Source organism: Anolis carolinensis, chromosome 3 (assembly GCF_035594765.1).
Source record: "Anolis carolinensis isolate JA03-04 chromosome 3, rAnoCar3.1.pri, whole genome shotgun sequence".
NCBI classification, from domain to species: domain Eukaryota; kingdom Metazoa; phylum Chordata; class Lepidosauria; order Squamata; family Dactyloidae; genus Anolis; species Anolis carolinensis.
In genome coordinates this window covers 238,388,579-238,416,518 of record NC_085843.1, presented here as the reverse complement: position 1 = coordinate 238,416,518, position 27,940 = coordinate 238,388,579, and the positions used below count along the sequence as shown (strand labels likewise).

Sequence of the window (27,940 nt, the reverse complement as noted above, 5' to 3'; positions counted from 1 at the left end):
GGAGAGGCAGGCAGACGCGCGCGCGCTCACTCGCTCTCCTTCCCTCAACAAGACGCGAAAGGCGGAGGGGGTGGGGTGGGTGTGATGAGGAGGGGAATGGCCGCGCATGCGCACTGGCGACGCTCAGCGGCCGCGGCGATGGCTGCGCAGTGACGGTTGGACCTAACGGTTGCTATTGACATTGGGGCCGGGCGCGCGCGCGCGGCGGGAAGAGGCAGGGGAGGGGGGGGAAGTAGGAGAGGCCTCGAGAGCGCGCCGCCGCCGGTTTCCCGCGGTCATGAGGCCGCGCTGAAGCCCGGGTGGGAGGCCCCTCGCCCTCCCCCTTCCCCTTCCCGCCGGGCCCTCCACCAGAGCCGGGCCTGCCGCGCATGTAGGCCTCCCCCTCAGCTTGAGGCCTGCAAGGCCGGGATGGAGTAGCGGCTTGGGCCTCCCTCGGCCGCTCGGAGCAGAAGCGGGCAGGCCGGGGGCCGGAGCAGGAGCAGGCCCTGGCGGTGAGGGCGCCTGGACGCGGGGGGCCCCGGGCCGCCTCCTCCACCTCCTCCTCCGCCTGGCCTGCTCTGCGCGCCGCGCTTTCGCCTCAGCCCGGAGCCGCCGGCCTCAGCGTCTGCGATGAACCCGGTGAATGCCACGGCCTTGTACATCTCCGCCAGTCGCCTGGTGCTCAGCTACGGCCCCGGAGAGGACCCGCAGTGCCTGGCCGAGATCGGCAAGCTGCTGCCCTACTTCCGGCAGTCGCTCTCCTGCTGCGTGTGCGGTGAGTGAGTGAGCGAGCGAGGCTCTCGCTATTGTTCTGGGCCTTCCCTCCCTCCCTCTGCCTTGTTTTGGCGTCTCCTCCTCGCTCGTTACACCCCCTGGAAGGGGCAGGGAGCCGAGCCGCCCTCCTCCTCCCTCTCCTCCTTCCTCCTCCTCCTCGGGTGGAAAGAGATGAGAGAGAGGCGCCAGCCCCTCCAGGACTGCGCGCTGCTGCTGCTTCCCCTCCCTCCCTCCCTCCCTTGCGAAGCCGCCGGGCCAACAACGGGCGCTTTAAATGTCAGGCGGCCTGGCGAAAGAAGGGGAGTGGAAACGGTCAACTTTGTAGGCGTCTTTCCCGGCGCAGGAACGCCTCGCGGAACAGTTTGGAAAGTCTTCACAAGTTCCTCGCAACGTCTTTTGTAGAATCAGAGAGTTCGAAGAGACAGCAAAGGCTTCCGTATTAGGGCCCCTTCCACACAGCAATGTAACCCAGAATATCAAGGCAGAAAATCCCACAATATCTGCTTTGAACTGGGTTACCTGTTGCCTCTTCCACACAACTGAATAAAATCCCACATTTTCTGTCTTGAATTGGGATATATGGCAGTGTGGACTCAGATAACCCAGTTCAAAGCAGATATTGTGGGATTATCTGCCTTGGTATTTTGGGTTATATGGCTCGGTGGAAGGGCCCTGAGTCCACACTGCCATATATATCAGTTCATCACCGAGATTGTGGGATTTTCTGTTTTGATACTCAGGGTTATATTGGCTGTATGGAAGGGCCCTAGATTTTGTTTTTACTATAGGGCTGGGGATGTTTAGCTTGGAGAAAAGGTTGAGAGAAGGGGGCATGATAACCATGTTTAAATATGAAAGAGTATTACTTTGAGGAAGGGGCAGGCTAGTTTTCTGGTGCTCCGGAGACCACATTATCTGAGAGTGGATTCAGATAACCCAGTTCAAAGCAGATATTATCGGATTTTCTGCCTTGATATTCAGGGATATGGGGCTGTGTGGAAGGCCCCTAGGTCATATTGGAGCAATGGATTCAAACTGCAGGTTAAGAGATTCCACTTAAATATTAGGAGGAACTTTGTGTTTGACAGCCCCTTGGAGCGTGTCTCCTTCTCAGGCAGTTTTTTAAGCAGAGGCTGGATGGCCATCTCTTGGGGATGCTTTGATTGCATTTTTCTTAATGTCAGAGGGTTGGAGTGGATGGGCCTTGGGGTCTCTTTCCACTCTGTGATTCTATTGCATTTCTAGGGGAATCCCCTCACATTAGTGTCCTACAGTTAAAGCAGGGGGAGTAACACCTTTAAAGGCCTGCTGCACAATATTATGCATGTTTACTCAAAACTAAACACTATTACAGTTAGTTAATCCCAGATAATAATAGTTATAGTTATTTATACTCTGCTTTTAGCTCCTGATGTGTAGGTTTTGCAATTAATACCTTTATTATGGCATTTTTGGGGTTTTTTTTTTAAAGGATAAATATGTTAAGTGACTGTACATTACATATAGTATAAGCATCTCAGTCTCTATACAAAAGAAAAACTGATACAAATATTCCATCAAAATGACAATATACAAAAAACACAAAATTGTTGTTGTTGTTGTTGTTTATACTCCTTTCATCTCCTCCCCCCCCCCCCCCGAAGGGGTCTCAAAGCGGCTTAACATAAAAGCATTCGCATTACCATTTAAAATATACTCATATACTAACATTAAAGCAAGATTAAATATAAACATCATTTTAAAATTCCCAGTTAAAAACTATTAAAACAAATTCAAAGTTAAAAACCTCAACATCCCCTGAATTGATCTTAAACACGATCATATTTAAAAGCCTCCCAGAATAAAATGGTTTTAGCCTGCTGCCAGAAGGACAGCAGGGAGGGGCCATTCTGGCTTCTCTGGGCAGGTAGTTCCAGAGTCAAGGGGCAACCACTGAGAAGACCTGCTCTCGTCACCACCAATCGTGCTTGAGATGGAGGTGGGACCGAGAGAAGGACCTTTCTTCATATAAGGGAATGTGATCAGTAACCTGCCAGGATATTCTACCATTGACTTCAAATTGATTGTTTGGGAATGGTAGGATTTAAAAGGGAGATGCCACCATGAAACTGCTGGATTAGAATTTATCAGGTGGTAAAATATTAATTGTGACTTGATTTAGAATAATATATTTTTTTATCAAGCTACATCTGTTAATTATTTTTTCTGTTTACATTATGACCTCCATAACTTTGTGTGGATGGTCATTGTTAATAATATTAATGCCCTACTGTTTATACTTCCTATATTACTCTGGTTTTATTTTTTTCTGACCTCATTGTTTACATTCTGCCCCAATCATGTATTTGTATCTTGCAACTTTTGAGTGTATTATATCATAATACACTCCAAATGTTATGCATCTCAAATGCCACAATATAACTGTTAGGCTTCTAGGTATCAAGATTCATATAATAGATTTCTTGCCCTACGAAATGAAACATTCTTGCCAGCATCCAGATAGGAAACAAACTGTTTTTTGTAACATACAATTGAGGTGATAGTTTGCATTTTTCTTTGTGTAATATATTTAATGTGTTAGTTTTGACTTAGGTGAGTGGCCCAAGGGAGTGTGGGAGAAAGTATAATGAAGTAGACGGAAGAGGTTAGATCATTCCTAGATTGGTGGCTTGTGTTTTTTTTTTTGGTTCAGATAACACAGAAACTTGCACACAGACATTAACCTGGGTGTTGAGTCACCAGCGTGTAAGGTTATGCTCCTTTGTTCAGCTGGCTTGCAAAACGTAAACAAAGTTAAGCTGCATAGGGAAGAGTTGCAAAATGTTCAGTATTCACTGCTTTCTGGTCATCAGATCTTAACATCAGAGAAGCTAAATTTGTTTAATTTAATATTTAGAGAAGAGCTTATAAAAGATACTTGTAAAAGAGAAACATGAAATTATATGCTTAAACTGTTCTCGTCAGATTTTGACATCACACCCATAATCCTATTTTTAGAGGAATTAAAAGCAGTTAAGTTGAAATAATAAAGTGAAAATAAGAATTAGTTTGTAAGACTAGCTAGCACATCATATCTTGATCTTGAAAATGCAGATGGTGTCCAGTCTTCTGCAGCACTCATCTGATCTTCCCATAAGTTCTGTATGCTTACATACATTTGTTGCTGTGATGAAGCCTGCACCACTTTAATTCTCTCTGCTTTATACCAGTAGAGCATAAACTTAATTTAATTTAAAATATATCTATATGAGCCAGCATGATAGTGGTTTCAGTGTTGAACTATAACTCTGGAGACCAGGGTTCGAATGCCTGCTTGTCCATGAAACTCCCTGGGTGGCCTTGGGGAAGACACATTCTCTCAGCCTCAGAGGAAAGCAATGGCAAACCTCATAGGAACAAAACTTGCCAGAAAACCCAGTGATAGGGCTCTTGAATTATGGTAGTTTTTGTCCCTGTGTTCTGATGATTGTGTGTGTGTTATCAGGTTGACAGACACTGACTGGAATATACATCTTCTCATGTACTGAATTTTTCCCTTGGTAATTTTATGTATATATATGAGACTTCTCTTATATGTACATATAGTTTTTTCCTGTAAGCAAGTCATGTCCTGAGAACCTCCAAGATTATTTAGTTTCAAAATTGAGTGAGAAACTGTTATAAATGTTTCTCCTCTCCCTTTTGCAGGCCAAAATGCAATCTGGAAGAAATGCCCTTCTGATGCCTTAATTGATTTGGGGGTTGGTTTCTTGTTGGATCGTGGGTTTAATTTTGGTGTTTGGAGAGGTATAAAAGACCAAATTCATGTTGAGACTTCAGACAGAGTAAGCATGTGCAGAGGTAAAAACTCTGAAATGAGTCCCTGAGCGCACTCCTAAGGGCTTCCATTTTATTCCTCTTGTTAATGATAATAGCTAAACAAATCCATGGTTCATGTAGTGTTGTGTCTGAACTCGAATCTCAGCCTTGTTCCTGTCTCATCATAACCAAGACTCATTAGAAAAGAACAAACCCCAATGTATGGTCCTGGTCTGTGAGGTGAGAAGCATTCCAAGGATCTCAGTTTATACACTGAACGAACTATGGATATATGCTCCTTTATTTCTTTACCCACTTCCACTGGCAGAGAGAGCCAAATGAAATGCTTATTCAGGTGCTCCAGAATTTTCAGCAGTGTTGTTGACATGTGAACCAGTGCAGAAATTATTGCATTTGTTTAGTTTTAGTTTAATGCCCTTTTCATTTTTCCCATCTTTTCAGTTTTTCACTGTAACTTTCCTCACCTCCCTAGGATGTTCTTAATACTTCAGAGGGGAATCGGAAATGAAAAAAATAAAAAAGTTCTTTAAGGGCATTCATAAAGTAATTGGTAAAAAACATGTTTTGCACAAAAATTTTATGTGTGTGCAAAAAGCAAGTAATTTGGCATTTTTGTTGGCTTCTGTAAGTAGAAGTATGGCACAGATTTTCCCACACCTACTTTTTGGTTCTAGGGAGAAATGAAACAGGTAATGGCTTGGTTACTTTCTTAGTTGTATCACTTTCCAATACTGAGACAGTTTATCTTAGTTCGAGCACATAAGGTCATTCTAATAATTCAATATGTGTCTTTCATCAGACAGTTACATCACTATAGGTATAATGATAGAGCTTTTGAGCCTGTGTTAAGCAAACTGGAAGTACTGGGATTATCTTGTGCCTTTTCCATGCTAGCTGTAGCAAATAGTGAATTGTTTTGTTTTCATGGTGTGTTAGGATGCGGTTACCTTGGTGCTCCTGCATTCATTTTCCTGAATCTCTCCATTGCTGATAATAAAAGATGTGCCATTCCTGTCTGAAGCAAACTGTCTTCCTAATACATCAGTTTCTCTCTTCCCTTTCATCATTTCATTTTGTGTCACCCTTCTTGGTGTTTTCTTATTTGATAGTATATTTGGTGAGAGTTTATTATTTATTTATTTATTTACAGCATTTATATTCCGCTCTTCTCACTCCGAAGGGGACTCAGGGCGGATCACATTACACATACAGGCAAACATTCAATGCCTTTTCACATAGAACAAAGACAAGACAAACATAGGCTCCAAGCGGGCCTCGAACTCATGACCTCCTGGTCAGAGTGATTCATTGCAGCTGGTTGCAGCTGGTTTGATCTCCCGCCTGCGCCACAGCCCAGGCTTGTACACAGAAAAGACTTTACTTCACTTTGAAAAATTGGTCACAGTAAAGGGTTTGGGATATATCAGATACAATCACTGAATTAAATATGAAAAGGTACGCTTGTTTTGATATAGTCTCTTTATCCTGATTGATTTAGATCAAAAACAAAAATCTTAGCTGGCCCTTTAATTTGGTTTTTACAAGAAAAATATCGTAAAAACTGGAGGAAAATACCACCTGCTTCTCATCTGATTCCCACTTGCCATTCTTGCTAGAATGTGTAACTTCTAGTTTAACAACTCACTTTTTCTACTTCTTGTATGGAAATATTCCATAGGTTTGCTTGAAAACAAGACAGCTGCTTAAAAATAAAAGCATTTAAACTTCATATGAGTCTCTGTGAGTTAAACATTGTTAGGAATTATTATATTCAGTCGCAAATTAACACCAGAAACCGCTTGTCCCTCTTATTTATTTGCTCCCTTTATTTGTATCCTGCCTTTCTTCCGATATTAGAACTCAATGCAGCTAACAATTAATATAAAACAATGCTAATAAAACCATGTAAAACATTAACATGTAAATGTAAACTTAAAACCAATTAAATTGATTAATATTATTGTCATTAAACATTAAAATATTAAAATGCAGTAAAACTTTATACTAGCTTTACAATCCTAGTCACACCACCCAAAAAAGCCCAACTCTCACCTGTTTGTAAATTCCTATTAGCAGAGAAATGTTTTTATTTGCTGATGAAAACTAGTAAGGACAAGGCCATCCTGGCCTTGCTAGAAATGGAGTTTCAGAGTCTGGAGCAGCTACTAAGAAGGCCCTCTTCCTCATTCTCACCAAACACACTTGGGAGGGTGGGGAGACAGAATGCTCTGTCCACATGATCATAGAGTTCTAGTGCATTCATAAAGAGAGATATGGTCCTTCAGATAACCAGCACCCAATCTGTGCACTCTTAACTATATTTAAGACTAAACAAAAGTTGACTGGGTTTGGGCATAAGTACTAAACTGCAGTTAAAAGTAAAGTAAAATGGAACAGAATATAAATGTAAAAAAGAAAATGAAAAAAGTGCCATCTTCTAGGAGTTGGACTGCACAATTCCCATTCATTCATATAATTATAGTTTAATGTTGTTTTTGAATGAAACCACTGTTTATTGCCAGAACTGAATATGTAAAAGTGAGCATTTGTAAGCGACTTCCTATATTTTAATGAAAAAGTAGCTCAAATATGTGTTTCTGTCACAAATAAGAATCATCATTCAAGGGAAGGCTTTTTAAGCAATGTGTTACATTCTGCCGTTATGTTGCCTTTCTGTGTCCACTAAGATACTTGTGATACTGTTTTACTTAAGGAAAATACCATAAGTTTTGTGGCTGATTCTTTTGCATACTGACGAGATGCAGAACATCTAATTGTATTTTTGTCTGCTGTTCAGTAAACTGAGATTAAATTCCAATTTCCCAGTTTGTATGTAATGAGAAATTGTGGTTTTAAACAACCACAACAAAAATACTGAAGCTGCATATATGTTATGCATATAGGGTGGAGCACATGAAACTGATGATTTTTACATCATTGCCAACTAGAGTCCATTGCTAGAAGATAATAGATCGGATTTAACCCAATGACAAAAATACACTTATCATTTGGGGGCTTTATGAGCAGAATAGAAGAGTTTGTATTACTTTCTTGAATGTTGTCTATAACACTTGATTATGCTATAGTGTTCTGCAAGGTCTATTCTGTTCTCACTGTTCTTTAACATTGACTTCATGATGTGCAAACTTGTTTTTGTGGGTCTCATCCCCAATTTTATTTTGTCTCAAAAAGGTGAGGTGCCTTTGAGCCCATTAAAACTATACAATTACAGCAGTATGGTTCAATTTTAACTGCCTTGGGTGCCTCCCATGCAATCTGGGGACTGGTAATTCAGTAAAACACTACAATTCTTGGGCTGAGGGTTCTACCATGTATACTCATGTTTAAGTCGGGAAAATTTGAGGGAAAAAATCAACATAAAAATCTGGGTTGACTTATCCACCAGTCAGTGCTGGGAACAGGTGATCTCTCAGCGAGATTTGGAAGTTGTCCCTTCTTCCTTGCCTGTGTGACATTCAGTAGCAACATGGAGGAGTCCGAATATGCAGCGCATCTGCCATTTTAGGCAGAGTGATGGTATCATGAAACATGTTGCATAAATTCTGAAAGAGATGTATTGGTTGCTCAGAGAGTGTCATTTTTGTAGTTTGAAAATGAGTTCAAGGATCTGTATTGATTTACAAAGTCCTAAATAACTTCAAGCCTAAATAGTTGGAAGGAACACATCTTCTTGCATTGGCCTGCCAGTGTTCTCAAATCTGGGGAGAGGCTTTTGCATTTTTCAGGAAAATTCATTGGATTGTCACAGCAGATAAGTCCTTCTCTGTGGTGGTACCCCATCTTCACACAAGAATGTCTGGTGTCAATAGACATAGTTAATGGAGATGTTAGCAAACCTACATAGGGAAATTGAAGGTCAGTTTGTTTCAAGGAATGTAGTTAAGAATAGCAAGGGAAGTCACTGATTAACTGGGCTGAAATTTCAGTGTTTGTCAAATCTGGGATTGATATAATATTTCTGTTTCCAAATATTATGACTGTCAGTTGGAGTGGTAAAATTAGCCTTTCTTCAAAAGACACATTGAACCATACAATTTTTAAACTATAAAATTTACATTTGTTCAGTAAGTTAGAACCACAGTTATGCAAATCTCTTATTTCTTAACACCAGTGAGCTTGGAAAACAAAATGATTAGAATAAAATGCATAGCACAGGTACTGGTGTGGTATTTAGTTTTCCTCTCAACCTCTTTGCAAATAAACATGAGTAAGAGCTGGGATTTCTGTTGAAAAATAAACCATGCTGTGTGAAGCCTTGGGCAGGGCATACTGAAATGGTTACATAATGTGAGTGGTGCATAACAAAGCTGTAATTTTAATATGTATTTTATAGTCAAGAATCCACCCAAATAACATGGAAAACATATATCTACATTTGTTCAAGTCAGAAATGAATGTGATAAATTAAAAAAACATTGATTTTCCTTAAATTGCGGTAAATGCATTTAATTCCTAGAAATGGAACAACAGATATGGTAGCTATATTTGTTTAGGCAGACTGGGTAACTGGTACCCTGGTATACCAGTCTATTGCAAATTTGTATCTGCTTCACAGAAACTATTCATACACATACACATTTTTATGATAGTTTACTTTGCTACTGAACAAAGTCCAGGATGAGAGAATGCTTCAAATCAAACTGGTTTAGGAACTGCCAATCCTTAGACATCTGTCTAGAGTGCATGGTAGGTATCACATGAAAATTTGGATACAACTAGAGCTTAAGATTTAGTGAAGTATGAATGGACTTTCTGACATATTCAAGTTGAATTTCAGAAGCTATTGATGTTAAATAATTGTATCTTGACTAAACATGATAGACATAAAAATAAAATAAAAATACATTGCAGCACACATACAAACTGGACCATTATGTGTCTTTCTTTCTCACTTGCTCTACCTGAGTATCTTCTTCAAGACTGCCTTTTTATACAGAATAATGTGTTTGTTTGTTTGTTTGTTTGGATGTAGTTCTAAAAATATTATTTCTTATCTGAGGAAATGAAGTGTCACCGAGATTGGTTCATTGTAACTACAAGATGGAAGAGTTTTTAAAAAAGGGTTTCATATGTATTCCAATGTGTTTCAGGAGTGAAAAACATTTTTGGAGTGTAGCAGTTTAAGCGCACCCTTCTATCCTATACATCAACATCATTTTGAGGCTCTAGAATTGTTTCTTATTAATGGAGAAGTAATTAATGGTCAGTGATGCTGTCTCTTGGATCTAAGAATGCTTTGTGGTTGAATAGCCAATGACTGTGTTTTTTCTCAGACCTTATGTATATTTGTGAAGTGTCCTGATTTTGTATCTCTGTTGCATCTGCAGAGTTGGATTATGAGTGGCTTTATCCTGAGGCAGAGTACCTATGTGGAATTGAGATCATAAACTCTATCAGATTGTCCTACTTTCTTCTTTAACAAATATGTTGTCTTTCATCACAGTGCGCACGCAAAAAGCTTCTGTTATGTAGAGTGCCCTTTCACTATAGTTCAGATCTATTTTTCTTCTTTTAAGTACTGTTGCTCAACCACCTGGTCTGCAACATATGTTTCTAGCTTCATTCATAAGTGAAAACATTCATCTATGTATTTTTCTTTCCATATTTTAAAAAATCTGCTTATGTTTAAGACCTCGGGAATTTGTTTTGATTATTGTCAGAGGGAAATGTGAGCCAAATGGAAGAATAGAGATTGATAGAAATACATTCTAGTTTTTAGAGCAATGTAGCATGTATCTTTAAATCTTTATACTCTTTATCTACAAGGGAAGAGTGTTTCTGGTAATGGCAGATCTGGCCCCATTAAAAATGCTTTCGTTACACCCTTTTTGGATGGCTCTATCGTATTCCATGGAGAAATTCTTCAGAAACTTTAGGCGGTTCAAGAGTGTTGTTAAATAGGCTGTTAAAGAGTGTACAACTCCTTTGTTACAACAGTTTCATTGGTTCAACTCTCGGAATAAATCAACATGTTAATTGTGACCTACAAAGCACAGCTTGGGGCCAGGCTATTTAAAAGAATTTGTTTTGTTTTGTGACCCTACTGTCCTACCATTTTGTTGTTGCTTCCAAGAGCCTTGGTCATCATTAGCTGTGCTACTCAGGTTAAGACTGGGCTTTATTAGTGGTTGCTCCCATGTCTCCCTCCCAAGAAGGCTATGCCTTCTCTCTCCTTCTTATAATTCCACCCTCTGACAAAATAAAACAGTTAAGGTTTTGATATGAGTTTTAATCTTTTTCTGTCTTTTGTATTTTCATTGGATCTTTTAATAACATTTGCTCTTTATATTTTGTTGTTAGCCAGCTTGGGTGAACAAATATAATCTAAATCAAATGAATAGGCAAGTTGTTTGCCCTTGTTTCTTGTACAGACTGTCCCCAAGTTATGAACAAGATAGGTTCTGTAGGTTTGTTCTTAAGTTGATGCTATATGTAAGTTGGAACGGAAACATATTTTAATTGAAACTCCAGCCAAATATATCTGTCTATCTTTGAATAGCATAGGGAAGGGTCAACCCTCTGGTATTTGTTTTACTGTCTGTGTTTCTGTTCAGAAGATTTCACCTCACTTTATGTACCTGTGGTTATTGGATTATTTTTTTTAAAAAAATGGCTTGTTATGAAAACAAGGATTGGTGATAAAACTTCAGTGGAGACATCTTTTCCCCATGATGATCCTTCCAGGAATGAATTTTCCTTCCCATGGGTAGATTCCTCTCACTTTCTGTTGTTTCACCCACATTCTTAACTATGAATCACTTGTAAGTCAGATATTTGTAACTCAGGGACTGCCTGTATACTTCTGGCTTTGAGTTGTGACTGGCAGGTGAGCTACTTAGAATTCTTTGTATTCTGCAGTGGGACACCAGCACTTTAGATTTGTATCTTTAGACAGTGAGTGGAACCTTAGTCAGGAAAGTATTTGCTTCTCTATCTTCCCAAACAATGGAAATTTTGTACAGTAAGCTCTGCCATAATGCAATAGTTGCATTCCTTTAAAAGTCCCTGTTGCAGAAAATTGTGCTAAGATATCATTAAGGTTAGATGTTGATCTCAAAAAATATTACAAGTAGCTAAGTTATTCAATTTGCCTCCAATTTTAATGAATAAATTTTAATAATAAGCATAAATGGTGACTTGTATAATTGAAAAATATGAGGATAAGTATTAATGTCAGGAGTGAGAAAATTTTAGACTCCCAAGAGTTATATTTGAAAAGTGGAGAGACTCATCTCGCCCCCCAAATATTTCAAACAATAGCAGTTGCTGTGGCAGTCAAATGTGCAAAAAATCCCTTCCTCTTTTTCCATCCACCTCGCTGTATTCCTAGCATAAAATTTCATCCTTCACAAATACTCCCACATCCTCCTTCCATTTACCTCACTTCATCCCACCATTTCTCAAACCCACATGGCTGATGAACTGAACAGTTAAGATGTGAGGTGACAGGGTTGCCGTTTAAGAGTTGACATATGTTCAAGATGGAATCATGCTATAGCTAATTAAGAGTTTATGTTCCGCAAATAGCATTCCTCTATTAACTGATTGTGCTATTGCCAATTTACATTGTGAAAAAAATGTGTTCTAGTAAAAATTCCTGTAATAGAATATCAATTGCTATGCTGTTTTAAAATATTTGCTACATATATGTACTGGTATATAAGTCTAGAAATTTTAGTCAAAAAATTTCCCCCAAAAATTGTGTTGACCTATCCTGTACTTTAACTCTTATCAAAAGAGTTTCCAGGAGAACCTAAGACACACTGACCCCCTTTACTCTTTCTGCTGCAGCACTATTTTTGTGTTTTCTCAATGCGAGGCCAGGAGCATTGGCCAACCACCCTGGAGACCAGGATTCAAATCCATGTTTGGCCATATAACCCCCTTGGGTGACCGTGGGCAAATTCTGTTAGTGTGAGAGGAAGGAAAGGGCCAACTTCTTATGTACAAATCTTGCCAGGAAACCCTGTGATAGGGCCATCTTACAGTTTCAGTAAGTCGCAAATGACCTGAAGGCACACAACAATAATAACAACAACAACAAGGAGGAGCTGGCCCCTTGAGGTAGCATTTCCACTTTCCCCTCTTTGTGGAATAACCCTCAATTTATGCATGGAACATATCAAAATCCATAGTTTTGACTTCTAAACTTGCCCTTGACATGTGGTCGACTTATACACTGACATATATGACATACTATTGTTGGTAAACTACCAAGAGACTCAGTGATTACTTTTTTCTTTCTTACAAAGTGGCAGGAAGGAAAGGCAATACTATAAAAATTAGGAGTTGTTTTTGAACAAAATGGAGCCTTCAGTATAATTGAAAACCATTACTTTTGTATCCGGTACAATTTCCACTCCACTGTCTTTACCTCCTTGTTTCTTAAATCTACTTCTAGGAAGTAAAGCAGGAGTGTATATCCTGTGACTCTCTAGATCTTTTTGGGAGTACAATTTATAGCAGCTTTAGCAAACCAGGTGAAGAATGCTGTAACTTACGGCCAAACAATGTCTGGAGGACAACAAGATCCCCATCACAATGTAAACATAAGTTGACATATGAGGACAAGTTACTATATTTAGGTTGGTCTAAAAAGTGTCTGAGGGATGTTAATTTCTGAATTTATCTGAAGCCTTCTGGCCTTAAAATCCACAATGAAGTACTTTTATGTAAAACACTTCTGAAAAAACTTTGTAATATTTAAGAAAGGGAAAGTAGAGCACCACTTGCAGACATGTTTTTATTTATAAAACATCTATGTTCATTTTTCATTGTTGCTCTCCATTATAGCATTCTTGTATACACAAAACTGTCTAAAATTGGGATGGGGAAACCCACCTTTGCAATACTGTTGATTTCATTGAGACCTTTGCAATAAGTGCAGACATTTGTGCACAAGAATCAGAACAGTTCATAAATATTCCAGAAAAAATTGGCAATTAGGACAGAAAATATACAGCAAACATTTTGGAGGTTTCAAACAGTCACTTTTATTTATGTATTTAAGGACGTTTTCCCACTAGCGTTGTAGAATGGAAGCTATTGTCTGATCTGCTCCTATAGAATTCTGGAAAATGTAGTTTAGGGAAGATGAGGACCTCTCTAGCTAAAAATTTGAAAGGCTCCACCCTGAACTATATTTCCCAGAATTCTGTAGGAGCAACTCTGATGATTGGCAAACGATAGCTGCTTTCCCATAATGCTGGTGGGAAAGCATCTCAGATAAATGTCTTTGCCATGATATTTTTCTGTATAATCTCTTGAGATAAATTACCAGAATCCAGATTTCCTTGTCTTGTTTTTTTAAATTCTGTACTTTATTTTTTGTCTCTGTTATTATAATAAATTGCTTTTTTAAAATACTACTTTTACGCCAAAAAAACCCATGTGTTTATATGTGCCTGTGTGTTTGGTTTGGGACAATGAGCATAGAAATTTAGCCAGCAAGCAAATTTAGCCAGTCCATCCTTTGCTCTGTGTGTAATTTATGCCCCCATTAATATTCTCTGCCTGTTGGCTAATGACACAGCCAAATATATTTTATCATATATAACTGTATGGCAATGAATATAAACAATCCTTTTAACTGTCTTTTTGGTTTTATAATAATTTCCTTTTTTCCCTTAGGAAATCTTCTACAAGATCCAATTGCACCTACCAACTCTACTTGTCAGCATTATGTCTGCAAGAATTGTAAAGGCAAGAAGATGATGATGAAGCCTTCGTGTAGTTGGTGCAAAGACTATGAACAATTTGAAGAAAATAAACAGTTAAGCATTCTAGTGAATTGCTATAAAAAACTTTGTGAGTATATAACACAAACACCATTAGCCCGGGATATTAAACAAGCTGTTGACACATCTCCAGATCTTTTGACTTTGCTTAAAGATGGCTCCCCACTCCATGAGGATGCAGAAAAAACACCTGATGAGCCTTCAGCATTGTGTTTGACACGTTCTCCATCTCCTCCAGCCTCAGAGCCGGAACCTCCAGCAAGTAGTTCTTCTGTAACTGAAAGCACACAAGACTCTGATGTGAAAGACACTGCTGTTAATGGGTTGCCCAATTGTAATGGGCTATCAGCAGAGAAAGTTGGAGCAAATATTCCTTCTCCTGAACATTCAAATACAGTCAGTGTGTGTAGTTCTGAACAGTACATGAAAACTGATGATATTTCTAGCAACCTTGAACCTATCTGTGACATAGTTTCTACTAGTGACTTGTGTACAACAAGCATTGATGTTCACAGTTTGAGTGAAGATGTCAAATCTAGTGATCCTCTTTTACTCAGTGTTGAAGAAGTGCTACGGAGCTTGGACTCTACCCCAACAGTCTGCAGTCCTTCTTTGCAACACAGCTTGGAAACCAATTTATCAAATGGCCCTGTTTTGCAGGTTTCTCCCCCACCTCCAAATCATAACATGTTCATGTCAATGGGTTCTTCACCTCATGGGATTTCATGTACAGCTGCAACACCTAAGGTAGTAAAATTAAATAGAAAACGATCACGATCAGAAAGTGACAGTGAAAAGGTTCAGCCCCTTCCTATTTCCAGCATCCTGTGTGGCCCAACATTGGGAGCCTCAGCTCCTGTAATGGTGAAACAGGAGGCAAAGATGTCTTTGCAGCCTATAACAACTGTACCCAATGGAGGCACTACACCTAAAAACAGCAAAACTGTATTGTTATCAAATAAAAGCATGAAAAAGAACCTAGATCATCCCACCAAGAAATCTCATCCTAAATCCAAATCAGGAATGCTGAAAACAAAGTCAAAAGAAAAAAATGCTAGTAGCCACGTTACTCCAGGAAGTCCAACAAAAACTGTGTATAAAAAGACACAAGAAAAGAAAGGGTGTAAATGTGGCCGAGCCACCCAAAATCCAAGTGTTCTTACATGTCGTGGCCAACGCTGCCCTTGTTACTCAAACCGGAAGGCCTGCTTAGACTGCATATGCCGTGGCTGCCAAAATTCATATATGGCTAATGGGGAAAAGAAACTGGAGGCATTTGCTGTGCCAGAAAAGGCCTTGGAACAGACGAGGCTTACTCTGGGCATTAATGTGACAAGTATTGCTGTTCGCAATGCCAGCACAAGTACCAGTGTAATTAATGTGACAGGGTCACCAGTAACTACATTTTTAGCTGCCAGTACAAACGATGATAAGAACTTGGATGAAGCGATAGACATCAGATATGACTGCTGAGTCTTTCTCCCCTCACCTTTTTTCCCTCCCTTTTTTAAACGTTCTCTCTTGCCTTTGGTAGGGGGGTTGCTACAATTTTGAAGGCAGCTATGGTTCTGTTTAACTTGCCGGAGCTCCTGCAAATAGATCACTTGTATCAAGTGTTTTTCATTGCTATGTTGTGTGTTAGTGTCTGGGAAATAGTTTGATGGTAATTACAGAGTTACCCTGAAACTGTCTTTAGTTCTTAAAGCACCTCATAGTTTCAGATCAAATGCTAATGTAAATGATTTTTAAAATACAAAATGAATTTTTTTGGCAAACACTGACCTTGTACCAGTTCGTGCTTTGTGCTCAATCAGAGATTGATGAAATATACAGAAATAGTATCTAGTCAGTCCATCTTAGTTCCGCTAATTTATGATGTATCCATATTTATTGTCAGACTTGAAGAAAAAAATAACACCTTTCTCATGCCAGAAATATCAAAAAATGTAAACAACTATCTTATACCATATTACTTGTGGACAGCAAAATTAATGATACCATAAATTTCTCTTCCAAAATGAAAAATGTAAGTTTCCAACTAATATAGACATGGTCAAACCAAGCACTACTTTCTATTTATGTCACTTAGGTTTCTCAAGTACTTTACCTTCTATTTTGAAAATAATTGTCAGAGTTCTTTTGTGATGAAGCAGCTTCTTGGGATATTTTAAATATATATATGTTTTCAAACTTTTAGAAAAAAGCTTGCAGTTTAAAGTCAGCAGTATGTTTCACAATGTGTCATACTATTAACATTGATCTTAAACTTACTGCTCAATTGGTTACTAGAATAAATGTATATTTTGATGGTATATTGGTAGGCTACAATGTCATTCTCATGCCAAAGTTACCAGTACATTATTTTGTTATGTGCATTATAATTTAGCTGTTTCAAAACCATGCTGCTGCTGTTTCAGGCTAATATCTAGTGCTGCTCTTACTCAGGAGCACGCCTTAACACGCAGTGATGAGGCACAGCAGAGCTTTGGCTGAATGAATTGCTGCAGTTCAGCCATGGCTGGAATAGCAACAGTATACCAAAGATGGAACTGATGTGGTTGATATGCAATTATACTTGGATCCCAGAAGGGCTGCTCCATCTTTTCCCTAATATTTTAGGTTTCATCTGCCTCATCACCAATTTATATTGTGAGAAGACACAAACTGGAAAATATAATTTAAATCAACTCTTTGTTGAAATGTCTGTCTAGCACTAATGTTTTTAATTTTGAATAAAAGATGCGACTGACTAGAAAAGACTGGGCTGAATCCAGCAAGCTTCTTGCATCAATAAAATAGCTTCTGTCAGTAGAACGGGGAGGGCAAATCATCTCCACAGCCCATAATGATATTTCACAATCTTTTCCCAATGGTTGGAAGATCGTTTGGGACGTATTTTGGGGAGCTGCTTAGAGTACAGAGGAGAAGAAAATCCTGTTATGTGAGCATAGGTCAGCCAACATAGCATTGGATTTGACCTCCATGTCCTAATCTGAAGCAGTAGTTGTTTTGAGATTAGTAATGTCACCTTTTCTGAAAGTCATTATATTTGCCATCTAATTGTTCACTAAGTGTCATTTATAGTAAATTATGATATCATACACTTTGGATTTGGCACAAAGCATGTACGATGGTGGTTACTAGGTCTGAAAAGTAAACAAAAGGTTTTGGCACCAATTCAATGATGTCTCCTTTTTGTTCTGTAGTGTACCATGGTGTCATTTTATGTGAATGTGGTCAAAATAGCGTTTTGTTGGCTTTCAGGTTTGTTTTTCCCCTGTCTTTCTGTGGGTAGGACAGGGTGGGGGGGTTAAAGCCATAGGAAGAAGAATGTGATGTAAGTGTTCAGTATGTATTTTTTTGTTTCTGTTTTACAAGAAGAGTTGAAAATATTTTTGATAATGAGAGTAAATGGTGGAAAATGCTCTTTAGTATTCTTGTCTCTTTTTTGCCAGCTCAGACTTCTGAATTCTGTGTTTAGTTTTGAGGTTTACTATGTCCTATTAAAACATAATTAGTTAAATATGTATGTGATTTTTGTGTGGGCCAAATGGGATCTGCCATTATTTCATTGTTTCAACCGTAATTTGCTTGTGTGAATCTGATTATTATTTCCGAATCTATAAGAAGACTAATCAAACATGCAGCAAGCAAAGAATACCATTTCTACAGGTTGGGTTGAATCTGGAAATTTCTCTAGAACTGTTAAAACTGTTTTTCAAAGACTGCTACTGGTATAGTAATAGAGCTCAAATATGTCATTAGAATGCCTTGATTCCAAAATGTGGGAATGATTTCAGTGTTTTACAGCATCACTTAAATCACTAGCTACTGTAGCATTCCAGTAGCTAGTGATTTACGTGAAATGTGCTTTGGCACTGTTATTGGAGATTCCAGACCTTTAATATGTTACTGGTAGTAAATTCAGGTTTGTTTTGAAAACTAGTTCGTTCTATTCTTCCACATTCTTAAGCGGTGTATTAAAATTTGAGGTGATCAATAAAAGTTACTTTTATAATTTTATTTTGTAAATTGCCCAAGGAAATAATTTGGAACCATTAACATTTTGAAGATTTTGTTTCTAAAGGATAATTTAAGTCTGCATATTCATGTTCAAAAAAGTAATGAATTAAAAAATGAAGGATGAGTATAGTCAAATGATACAACTGGATTCAAGCTAAAGAAAATTCAGCTGCTGACATGATCAGATATGAAAGAAATGTCTGAAGCTGCACAACATATACAGTAAGTACTGAGCATCCACTTGAGCTCTATATTCTAGTCTATCATGTTGTATAAATGCGGAAGGTTATGACTACATTGCATAAGTGCATGAATTTGGAAGTGGAGCTCTATGAAGCAAAGCAATAGAAGATGCCATTGTCTTGGTAGAGTGAGCCTTCAAGCCCTCTAGTCTATGTCAGTTGGCCAACTAATAAAAAAATCTAATAGTCTGGACCACCCACTTAGAGAATATTGGTAAGAAGACCTGATATCCTTTCTGAAGTCCACCATAACAGATAAAAACTCTTGTTAGTCTGGTGAAAGGATGCAGTGCATTAAATATAAAAGGTAAGCATCTTGCATATGTTAATACAATTGAGGGGCTTTTCTTACTCAAAAGGATATTTTCATTGGGAGAAAATTGTGAGATAACTTTCAGAAGGAAAGATGTCTGGTTGTAAAACCATTGTGTTACTATGGAAAACCAAAAACAATTCATCCAAATGAAGAATGATGACTTTATTAGTCCATCGCACAAAGGGAACAGTGACAAGAAAGACCACTTCTAGCAAATGTTCATCAATGGTCGCAAGTGGTTCAAAAGGCTTACAAGTAAGTTGTGAAAGAACTAAGGAATAGGAGTGAGCAGAGCAAGTAGAGCAGAACCAAATGTTCTTAGAAAGTGTTCTAGGGTCACGAAATTATGAAGGAGAGCAACCTAAAGAATTTTGTGAGGCCATTTGTTTATTGCTCACACACCTTTCAGGTAATACCTGTATACATTGACTTTACTAGACAGTCAATATATAAATAAAATAGGATATATAGAAAAATGCAAAAATCTGCCTCTAGCCAAAAAGAAGCTTTACTGAATGACAGGTAAAACTCTTCAAATACTTAAGGACAGATAAGCCTAGGAGACAGGTGGGATATAAACGAAGTAATAGATAATTGCTTGGAAAACAAAAGTAAAGGGACAGAAACAAGAGTTACAACCTTGAACACAACTGTTCATTTAATTGTTCAGCGGGACAAAGGAAATTATCAGCATAGAGAAATATGCTGTATGATAAACGGCAAAAGGATGGTGGAAGCAATAAACAGAATTACGATACATGAAAAAATGATTCCTTCAAGGAAGAGTAGTTTGATGACAAATCCACAATTTTAGAAAATGAAGTGTAAGAGTCTTTTGGGGCCATGGCGCAGCAGATTAAACCGCTAAGCTGCAGAACTTGCTGACTGGAAGGTCAGCAGTTCGAATCTGCCGGATGGGGTGAGCTCCCGTTGTTCACCCCAGCTTCTGCCAACCTAAAAGTTCAAAAACATACAAATGTGAGTAGATCAATGAGTACCTCTTTGGCGGGAAAGTAACGGCGCTCCATGCAGTCATGCCAGCCACATGACCTAGGAGGCGTCTACAGAAAATGGCGGCTCTTTGGCTTAGAAATTGAGATGGGCACCACCCCCCAGAGTCGGACTCAACTAGACTTAATGTCAAGAGTAAACCTTTACCTTTTCCCTAAGAAACTCTCAAGCATTTGGGAGAAATGATCACAAAGAACATGTCACACCAACACAGCTGTTTCAAGCTAATGAGGGAATCTATCCAAATTCTAACAAAAATTCTCAACAAATACAAAAAGCAGAAAAAGGTCTACAGACTGAAAATACTTAGTATATATCCATGAAGTGGGGACACCAGTGGTTGTAGTCAGGGCCATATTGGGGGGGGGGGGGGGGTTAAAAGTTCAAAACCCTCCTGAAATGTGTCAGGGTAAAAAAACTGGTTTACTCATACATTGGTTAACCAGTTGAAATTCATTAGTAAACCAGGTTTTGGGAGGGGCGGGGGGGCTATGCACATAGCCCTCCTGTGGCTATGGCCCTGGTTGTCCAACCTCTTGCCACATAGTAACATGCAATCAAAGCACTCTCAACAGATGGCCATCCAGCCTTTGTTTAAAAATCCCCAAAGGAAGAGATTCCACTACATTCCAATGCAGCCTATTCCATTGTCAATCAGCTCTTACCATAAGGAAGTTCTTTTCCTGCAGAATCCTTTTCTGCAGTATGAATCCATTCTTTCCATGCCCTAGTCTGTAGAGCAGCAGAATACAAGCCTGCTCCCTCTCAAATCAAATGCTGTGGTACACCCATTTCTTTCAGAGTGATCCACAATTTTTCATGATTAACATAAAGATTTTGCTGTCATTAATAAGCATAGGCTGATGTTCTTTTTAGATGCTTTGGTGCCCTCCATTATCCAACATATGTTTGTATTATCCTTAGTGCATCTTCCTTTTCCTGAATAGAGCTTGGAAATTTGGCTTTTCTCCATATATGGTAAAAGTCTTTGTTGTAGAATTTAGAGCAGGGGTCCCCAAACTAAGGCCCGGGGGCCGGATGCGGCCCATCGAAGCCATCTATCCAGCCCCCACAGCACAAGGGCAGAAGGGCGTTGGACTAAATGACCCAAGGGGTCTCTTCTCTTACAACCATCATTATTGTTGTTGTTGTTATTATTATTATTATTATTATTATTATTATTATTATTATTATTATTAACATTGAGGCTGGGTGGCCTTCTGTCAGGGATGCTTTGCTGGTGCTTTCGGTGCACAAAGGCAGAAGGGGATTGGACTCGATGTCCCAAAGGGTCTCTTCCAACCCTCTTTTTTATTGTTGTTGTTGTTATTAATTATTATTGCTCGGTGGCCAACTATAGTCCGGCCCTCCAACGGTCCAAAGGATCGTGAACTGGCCCCCTGTTTAAAAAGTTTGGGGACCCCTAATTTAGAGCATCACTTTGTGCAAGAAGTTAATGTTATGATTGCCTGATAACTGCAATCCTTGGTGTCTCTTGTTGGGGATTGAAATATGTACCAAATGTTCCCATTGTTTTTATTTTCCATATTTATTGACAGAATTTAGGTAGAATTAAACCACATTCTATCTCTAGCTGAATGCCCTGTTGGTTTGACTCCAGTTGCATAATTAGCCACAGTGCAACTCATAGTTTTCCTTTGTTATACCCCAATAGCCCATGGCATGTCATCTTCTGGCACTGTTTCTTATTTCATTTTGGATTGTCTCAACATAGGGCTTTCATAGCAACAGACTTCCAAAAGTTGTTTACATGCCTTCTTTTGCACACTACTAACAAATGTTAGCTATGGTGTCACTGCCATAGTCTCTTAAGAGATTTCCACCAGTGTCACTTACCTCTTCTACACATATACAGATAGTATTGCAGCTGCCAAATATGAGGTTGTTTGGCATATTTAGCTGGCTTCTTGGCAAAAGCCTATTTGCTATGGGAGACTACCAGCAGTAATGCTACTGTCAACATGTTTAGCCTGCAGAAGAGAAGGCTAAGAGGAGACATGATAGCCATGTACAAATATGTGAGGGGAAGTCATAGGGAGGAGGGAGCAAGCTTATTTTCTGCTGCCCTGCAGACTAGGACATGGAACAATGGCTTCAAACTACAGGAAAGGAGATTCCACCTGAACATCAGGAAGAACTTCCTCACTGTGAGGGCTGTTCGGCAGTGGAACTCTCTCCCCCGGAATGTGGTGGAGGCTCCTTCTTTGGAAGCTTTTAAGCAGAGGCTGGATGGCCATCTGTCGGGGGTGCTTTGAATGCGATTTCCTGCTTCTTAGCGGGGGGTTGGACTAGATGGCCCTTGAGGTCTCTTCCAACTCTACTATTCTATGATTCTATGATTCTATGATTCTATGAACATAGATTCTTGTCTCAAAGGAGCACACAATCCCATCACCAATGGAAAGGTAGTGTCACAGTGTTTTTTAAAAAAGAGATGTGTTCTATTAATTTGGCTTGTGGTCACAGGGCATTAATTTCTCATCTAATTACTTTCCACTAAGCAGACCTAGCTCAGGGACTCAAACCAAACATATCAACCTTACATTTCTTGTCATCTTCATCAGAAAAATTGATAAAACGTGCTTTTCTGATGACAGAACACATGATGTATCATTTTGTCACCTGAAATCTGTTGGTTTAAATTTTTCCACTGTACGCTCAACCTGATATTTTATGTTGAACTGTATTCAACCCATCCTTCTTGATTTTTATAAGAAAGCAGAAAGTTATGCCCCTAATAAATGGCTACAGAGTTGCAGCTTTAATTATGAGATTTTTTTTTTTACTAGATTGCAAACCAAAAGTATTGTCCACAGTTTCTCTGTTACTTTTAGATACCTGACCTCTAGTTTTTATGGCTCTAATGCAGTACAACTGAAATTATGGTTGTTTGTTGTCCTGACATTCTGCATATAGTAATAGCAAACAATATCATTTGAAGTTGCAGAAACTACAATATACTGATTCCCTCTAATTACATAAACAGCTGTTAAGATGTTATTGGTTTCACACTTTAAAAATAAACCCTTGTTTCTATTTTCCCCTTTGCATGCTGTTTAAACTTGTCTGAACTACATTTTTGATGTTCTAAGAAAAGTCAGAGTGGAGAAAGGGCCAATGATGAGACTTTGCTTAATTTATTTGTTCATTTAATACCGTATATCACATTTCTCCTAGTACAGGATTCTAGGATAGGAATGTTTCAACATTTCACACACAGAAAGTCCTGGTTTTTTGCCTACTAAATGGTAAAATGTCTTGTTCTGCTATAATTTCGTCTATCCTTATGAACTAGATAACCTGTTTTAGCCTAATCTCTCTATTTGTCTTTGGAATTGCTGCCTCCTATTCAGGTCAGCCTATATCAAACACTTTTGATAAAGTAACCACTTTTGTTGTCTGTTCCTAAAATCTTTTTGCCGTTTTGGTCAAGCATGGTGATAGCATCAAAGTAAAGTATAATAATAGATTACTTGCTTATGTTGCAGAGCATTTGAATTCAGGAAGGCGGGGAAAATGCTTGAATGTTTTCAGAGAAGGGTGACCAAAATAGGAAAAGATCTGGAAGCCAAGCTCTATGAGGTGCAGCTTAAAGAGTTGGGTATGTTTAGCCTGGAGAAATTTAAGAGATGACTTGATAACCATTGTTGGAATATTTGAAAAGTTGTAATATTGAAAAGGGAGCAGGCTTGTTTTCTGCTGCTCCATAGAGCAATGATTTCAAACTACAGGAAAAAAATCCCTGACAGTAAGAGCTGTTCAACTGTGTAATACGTTGCCTAAGAGTTTGGCGGAGTTGCTTTCTCTGGAGTGCTGCTAGCCATCTGTCAGGAGTGTTATGATTGTATATCCTGCCTGGCAGGGGGTTGGACTGGATGGCCCATGTGGTCTTTTCCAATTTTGTGATTATTCTGCCTGAAAATGTCAATGCAGAAACACATGATTTGCTTATTTAATCCAGAAAATTACTTATTCGTGATCAGAACATTTATTTAAAGAAACAGATGTTCCAATTTTATGGGGTTTTTTTTCTAAAGAAAGCTATTTATTTTAGAGATGGAGAGAGTGTGAATTGAATTAGCTAGATCGTTCAGCTCCAAGTTGTAATTTTTTAATCAGACCCCTCAAAATGCTCGATCCTCCAAAGAAGGGGAAGGCTGAAAAGCCAAATGGGAAAAAGGAGGAAGAAAAGCCAAGAGAAGCCAGTTTTGAGGAGGTTGAAATGACTATTTTGGAGCCACATGTTTTATTAACCTAAATGCAAATGCTCCCCATAACTATTCAGATGTAGGTGGGATGTGAAGAAAATGTTCTGCATCACTGTGTGAGCTATTGTCACGCCCGAGGCAACGGAGCACCAAGAACCAACGCAGAGGCCAATATCTATCTAATATCTTTATTAAGTAAATATATAAAAGTAATAAAAACAAGTGAAGAATATAGTTCAGAAGCTGACCTATCAAATGAGGTCAAATAAAGTCCAAAAATGTATTGTCCAATAAATGATATTAGAGTTCAAAGTTTTAAATCCAGTAACCGAAACACACACTATTGCCAAGCAATAGTGTGGGGAAAATGCCCAGAGTCTTTGAAGTCCAAGGTAGCTTGAGAACAAGGCTGGAAACAAACTTGAATCATTAAACAAGGTCCGTGACTAGGAACAAGGCGAAACAGAGATTCTAAGAACAAGGTCCATGGCTAAAAACAAGGCTAGACAAATCTTGAATACTTGATCCGGAAAGCAAGGAACTGGGGTTGCGGACTTTGCGAAGTCCACACAAGGCTGGAAACACGAAGTTGCTTCTGGAGCTGCTCTGTTGACTCCGCAACAATTCTAACGTGCCAGGCACCTATATTGGGGTCTCGTTTTCCCGCCAACGACCTCTTTCCCTAGAGAACGGGAAACGAAACCCAACTTTGTCCAGATGTGAAACTCCTTAGAATTTCCCAAGGGAAGCATGGCTAATCAGCCTGTTGTTTAGCTGCAATCCATAAGCTCCTGCGAGTCTGTTCTCTCACTCCCCTGTCTGCAGAATAGGACTGTCTCCTAGGGAACGGGGGTGAGGAATGCCCAAGGTCTGTTTTACTGGGTTCTTGGGCGAAAACATCCGGCAGCTGGAAAGATTCCGGCTCTTGTTGAACCGGTGAAAACCCCATGTTTTCGTCTTCATCTGTCACGATGGCACTAGGAGCAGGACTACAAGGCCCATGAGGCATCACAGCTATAAGAAATATACAGTAGAATAGCAAAGAAACTGCATAGATATAGCAGAAAGTCTGGATTTTTGGAACCTCAATTGTAAGCTCATACAGTAAGATAACCTCAATTGTAAGCTCACAAACGAAAATCAGAGTTGAATTACCCATAAAACCAAAATTTTACTGCAAACAAAATGAAAAATGGAGGTTAAATACCATGGGCTAAGTTATCCCAGTGAAGTGAAGTTGAGCTATTAGATACAGACTAGAAACCTATAGTTTGCAAATAAATTGTTAATTAAATATTAAATATTTCAGAATCCCATTTGTGAGCTGGTTTATTAATTTTAAGATGGGCTTTTCCTTTGACATAACTGGTTAAATTGGAAAGTTTAAGATGCACAAATAAATAGAATTAGAGAAAATGATCATGTGGCTGTGTTGCTAGGCAGCAGAACGCAACAGAGGAATAGCTAGGAATAAATTGAACAGCTAGGATTGGGGAGCAATGGAAAAACAACGACCCCTCTTGGCTTCTCTCTCCCTTACTCTATTCTGATTTTTACATGCCATAGTCCAGTGTATCACATACTGTGAAGGATTTGATCAGGCTGGAGCTATTAGATTGGTGCCAAAAGATTCATTTATCTTATCTGTACTGTTGATAGTTTGTCCCAGACAATATCAAGATCGACCAAAATCAAATCAACTAATCACAGGTTTCCTGTTACCTTCATTGAATAATGTTGTTTTCTTTCATTTAAGTATTCACCAACCAAAAACTATGCAACAGTGAGATCCCATTGCTGAGGTCCTTGAAAACAAGATAATCGGGGCAGAGAAACACAGCTTTTCATCGCAGATGCTGCACAGGAACCATTCTCAGATGGCATATAAGTCAATTTTTGATAGCATATGGCTTGAAGAGAGCAATCAGTGTTCTCTTTATTGACAGCCACTCTTTTTATTGTAAGTATGGTGAAGGTAGTGAAAAACTTTTTTTCAAGAAGAAAAGCTGATCAAGAGTTCCATCCTAGAGATGAATAAAATACATCTGGGGCAATGTGTTTGTCTTCTTATTACCAAAGAGCATGGCCAAGTCTGAGATGTATCCTTATGACACGAGCTAGATCCATTCTAGTTGAAGTGCCAGTACCAGTACTCCAATTTAAGTGCAGTCACCACCAACAAAACCCCCCTAAGATGAGTCTGCGATTTTAAGGATCTCATCATATGGAAATTTCCCCCCGTTCCTACACACTTCAAGTACAGATTTCCACAGAGCCCATCGAATGGCACAAGACTGCTTCTGGTAGTTGCTCATGGGACGTCATCTCCGCAGCGTGTAGAAACAGGAGGATTGGACCTCATCACACTAGAGCTTGGATCCACCTTAAATTCACTTAAGGGAGGGGGCTTTAAACAGCTCAGCCAAACAGGTCCTGGGCCTCACCTAAACTACAAATCCCAGAATTCTGCAGGAGGCAGAATCAGAAAAAAACAATACATATCTGATCAAAACATATTTATGTAACATTTCTAATAATGATTAGCTTTCCTATAATGGAGGCCATGAAGGGATCTAATCCTCCAAAACATCTATCTCTACCTCTGTCACCATAACTGACATTGCTGTTTCGTCCTTAGATGCAGGCGACTTGCAGCTGCCCATGTCTAGTTGAGAGCTTCTGAAGCAGCTGATGAGAGGGAGCATTTTTTTCCAAATGAGCCAGGGACCGACACCAAAACTGTGGTTACTGAATACAAATACTGTATTTCTTCCATTCCAAGACTCATTTTTTCCCTAGAGTTTCATTGGGTTCCATCTTTAAAGAAGATGGAGAATTTACTCACCCCATCACACAGGATCGCCACCTTATCCATTTCAAGGATACCAACACACTTTTTAAAACAGGTATCCTTTTTGAAAACCACTTTCCATGGGTTTGTTCCCCTGAAACTCCTACCATTTTTTTCTACGGACAGGGAGAAGAGTGGAGCCGATTTCTGCCAATCTTTCTATTTCATCACACCAGAGCATGGATCCACTTTAAATCTGGTTTCTTCACACAGCAGTTAATTGAGGTTATGCCAGTACTTGATAATGTGTGAACCTGTGGAGTCTTGCTTGTACATCTCCTGATTGGTTGCAAAGCCAAGCAAATCCTAGTATCAGATATGAAATTCAGAAGCTACCACACTCTACAAATCTTTTTCCTCTTAAGAGTGTGAAAAGTATACACCAAGTCCATCTCGGGTTTGTCTAGAAATTGTGTTAGACTGTTCACACTTGTTCATCTCAACAATTTCATAACACTGATTCAGGAAAACAATAGTTTCTTTTTGATTTGATGGAAATAAAAATAGAGCTGGATGATGTCAGGCTAATGAATAATCCCATCAAATAGTACTATATAAACAGCAGTCTAAAAATAAGGAATTCCCCATTTAGGCCATCAGTGATGTAGTTACAGTTGTTCAGTAACATTTTTTGGGATGGGGCTAGGAACAATCACTATTAAGCAATGCCACTGGATTTTTATTGTGGCCTCAAGCCATGTGAAGGCCCAACAGTGCCAAGATACATTATGGTCCATTTCACACAGAACGTTAAAAGTAGTTTAGTGCTATGCAATAGAATCTGGGTGGGCCTTGGACTTGCATATTCCCTCATAAACACACACACACACACACACACACACACACACACAAAGCATGGCTAGTTGGCTACAAAGGGGTTAGAAGCATCGAGTTTTTAAAAGAAAATTGCCATTTAAGAAGAGCGAAGAAACATTTGG

General features: G+C 39.0%; 1 protein-coding gene and 1 long non-coding RNA gene across 2 annotated transcripts; both read left to right on the top strand.

Moving 5' to 3' along the window:
• The first annotated feature begins 5 nt into the window (after nt 1–5).
• msl2 (MSL complex subunit 2) lies at nt 6–17,853 on the top strand. Its single transcript, XM_003218377.4, has 2 exons — nt 6–754; nt 14,224–17,853. Exons 1-2 carry the CDS (start codon nt 610–612, stop codon nt 15,801–15,803), a joined length of 1,725 nt encoding a protein of 574 aa, XP_003218425.1. The 5' UTR covers nt 6–609; the 3' UTR covers nt 15,804–17,853.
• Nucleotides 17,854–22,297: 4,444 nt separating this feature from the next.
• LOC107982607 (uncharacterized) lies at nt 22,298–27,674 on the top strand. The gene is made up of 2 exons (XR_010004687.1): nt 22,298–22,348; nt 23,432–27,674. It is a non-coding gene; the product is annotated as an uncharacterized LOC107982607 (long non-coding RNA).
• Nucleotides 27,675–27,940: the final 266 nt, after the last annotated feature.